This window comes from Zerene cesonia, chromosome Z (assembly GCF_012273895.1).
Source record: "Zerene cesonia ecotype Mississippi chromosome Z, Zerene_cesonia_1.1, whole genome shotgun sequence".
In the NCBI taxonomy this organism is placed as follows: domain Eukaryota; kingdom Metazoa; phylum Arthropoda; class Insecta; order Lepidoptera; family Pieridae; genus Zerene; species Zerene cesonia.
This window is the reverse complement of record NC_052122.1, coordinates 1,863,515-1,866,787: the sequence shown is the minus strand read 5'-3', so window position 1 is coordinate 1,866,787 and position 3,273 is coordinate 1,863,515. Positions and strand designations below refer to the sequence as shown.

General features: G+C 34.5%; 1 protein-coding gene across 1 annotated transcript; it reads left to right on the top strand.

The window, feature by feature from the left end:
* Positions 1-756: 756 nt before the first annotated feature.
* LOC119835703 (venom allergen 5-like) lies at positions 757-1,791 on the top strand. Its single transcript, XM_038360679.1, has one exon. The coding sequence runs from the start codon at positions 757-759 to the stop codon at positions 1,789-1,791; it is 1,035 nt and encodes a 344-aa protein (XP_038216607.1).
* Positions 1,792-3,273: the final 1,482 nt, after the last annotated feature.

Genomic DNA, 3,273 nt, shown 5'->3' with positions numbered 1-3,273 from the left:
AAATCTCGTTCAGTAGGACGGTGCAGTAATGATAATTACAGGTTTTCATTCGAAAAAATCTTATAGGTACATATTAATTGAGATATTATGATAAAATCTTATCTTAATTATAATATATAAGTTTATATTATATACGGCTGATTATGTATTATGCAGTATAACATTGTTATGGTGTTTTTATAATTTAGTCTTAAGATGTTTTAGCTGTTTAATTTATATGCATGTTGTGTTTACCTTTTAAAGGTGTGCATTTAAGTCTTATTTAATTGGTATATTCACTTGATGTAACCTACTTAATGAAATACCTCTTAGTAGTGAAGTCCCGTGTCCCCTAGTGGGTTATGGGGCAGATGATATACATCAGTTTCACTGATCGATTTTCTTTATGGACAAGTAGTTGTCCTGCCAGACCGAGACATTTTTTTTTTTACTATCCCCACCGGGAATCGAACCCAGGACCCCTCGGTTCTACGCTCACGCGTTACCCACTGTATCAAGGAGGCGGTCAAATACCTCTTGGTGAACCTAATATAAATAAAATAAAAATAAAAAAATATTGAAACAGCCGAGTGCTACTTTTAACTTAACTTATCTATTATTTTGTAAATTATTTTTGAGAATATCCATAGATTATGGTGTTGAAAGACTCTCATAGATTATTTTCAACCTTGACGCTATAAAATTTTTGATTGACGTATAGGTACTGTTTTCGTGAATTTTTACGCATATTTGTAGTTTTTGTAATATTAATAAATAATGTGTATTGCATTAGTAATTTCGAGTTTTTTTATTTGGAGTTTAATTGCTTGTGAATCTAATAATGCCACAATCAAACTGCAAGACTATTGTCAACATCCCGATTGTTCGTTGAAGAACCAGCACACCATGTGTGTCGCTAAAAACAAACATAGTTCAAGGTTGTTCGCTTCTGGCATGACAATGTGGACAAGATACCAATTGCTGTTATTGCATAATAGACATAGAGACAATATAGCGATGGGACTGGAACCAGGTCAACCTCCGGCCGCGAACATGCGAAAAATGTATTGGGACTACGAGCTGGAAGAATTGGCAGAGACATGGGCACAACAGTGTCAGAAGCGACATGATGAATGTAGGAATACTATCCGATTTAATGTGCTACAAAATTTAGATGTTAGGCCAGTGGTACCGCGTGTAACGGAAGCCCAATTATTAGCCGATGCGGTAGGGGCATGGTTTTCTGGATCAAGGGCGTTGCACCCTGACTATGTGTGGTCATTCAGATTGAGTAATTGTAGCGCTCCAGGCGGTTGTAATGCCCATTGGTATTCTGCAGCAGCATGGGCGTCTACTTGGAGATTAGGATGTTCACAAGCTCTTTGCACAGCCAAAAAAAGATCTTGTGTCCACTTTAGGAAACGCAGAACAGTGCCGACTCCTACAGAAGGCGGACAAATAACGCGCACGTCGACTTCGAGTGAAAATATACTCCGTAGAACCAAGTTCACCCCAAGCAGATCAACAAACTTTCTGGATTTTAATGTTTCAAATGATACAGATGTAAAAGAATCCCCGTTACACCGAGGAATGTTTGAAGTAGATGGGAAACAGAAGAAACGTGAAGAACCACAAATACTCGCTTTCACTGTTTGCAATTATGGCCCAGCTGGCAATATAGAAGGGTTTCCTATTTACGAAGCCGGAACGACTTGCAGCAATTGTCCGCAAGGTACACTTTGTGGTGATCGAATGCACAGAGGTTTATGCATTGTGTCCGGCGATCCTGAGGGTAAAAAAAGAAAAACATAGCTTGGAATTTATAAAACTGTTGACCATTTTTGTTAATTGTGATGATTTTTAATTGAAATCGTTATTATAATCTTTTAAGATATTACATAAAACAGTTTAATGTATTATTTCATTGAATTATTATATTAAAATTCATATAGCTAATATTTTTTAATATTATGACTAATATAAATATTAATATCATAATATATGTAATTTTATATAATAAGTAATTAATTTATAATATATTAGATAAGGTAGCTGGTCAAAATACTTTGACTATTTAACTAAGGATTATTTCTTCTGTTTTCAATCTTAGTATCATCTATATCTTATATCTTTAAACGAGCAATTCTTGTATATATATTAATTCTAAACTAATTCGAATATCGGAATCGGCTCCAACGATTTTCATGAAATTTAGTATATAGTGGGTTTCGGGGGCGATAAATCGATCTAGCTAGGAATCTTTTTCAGAAAATGTCATATTCGTGTTTCATTCGTGTTTTTTTTCCTGACATCTATTGGTAAATAATAATACTATTTTGCTTCGTAGATAGCTGGACAACTGAAATAACACATAGGCACTTTTTATACCGATATTCCTACGGGATACGGACTTACGCGGTTTCAACCGCGGGTCACAGCTAGTAATTTATTATACTATATACTGATATTGTATCTATCTTTAATCTATCTCTATTTTTATGAAAAGACTTGTTAGTTAAACGATTTATAACCCAAAAACGGCTGTATGGATTTTAGTTTTTATTAGATAGGTTTTTGGTTTGTCGGATTTGTCTGTAATAGAGTATTTACTAAAACATGAATAAAGTGTATCCTTGCGAAGAGGCAGAGTGAAGATAGTATTTAATACAAAATAAGCAAAAGAAAGGCAAAATTACTGTAGTACCTACTTATCACCTCGATATAGCACTTATTAGTAAAAGACGATATTACCAAACAATGTCATTACGAGAACACGTGTCGTGTCTAGGAAAATTCTTGGAAAATATGTTATTTCCACGCTTACAAAACACGTCCTTTACACGAAATTTCATTTTTCGTATACCGAAAATGTGAGACTGGCGCGTGCATTTTGTGTGCGAGGTAGCTTAGACGGTTGCTTCTTCATAGCCGCTGTCATAACACTATTTGCAATATGCATCCAATCAAGCGATGCAGGTGAGAAAATATTTTAGATTTACAATAGACTTTTGATGCGAATATGTGAAAGTATGCGGATATTCTCTTTATATTTTATGGATATTCAGAACATAAAATTATTATAGAGAATCTTTATATCTTTATTTAAATCAATATGAAAACGATACGTTCTTCGGATTAAATTACAAGGTGAGTGTTAATATCATATGGCGTTCCATTATTTACATCCTTAATAATATTTTAAATAACTTCAAGCTCATGTGAAGGTTTTTTTTTATGTAACAGTCGGCAATGGAGCTGGTGGGATGCCTGATGGTAAGCGCTACCACCGCCCAT

What these genes read in the sequence shown, in the direction of transcription:
- LOC119835703 (XM_038360679.1), top strand. Translation starts at nt 757, where the DNA reads ATGTGTATTGCATTAGTAATTTCGAGTTTTTTTATTTGGAGTTTAATT.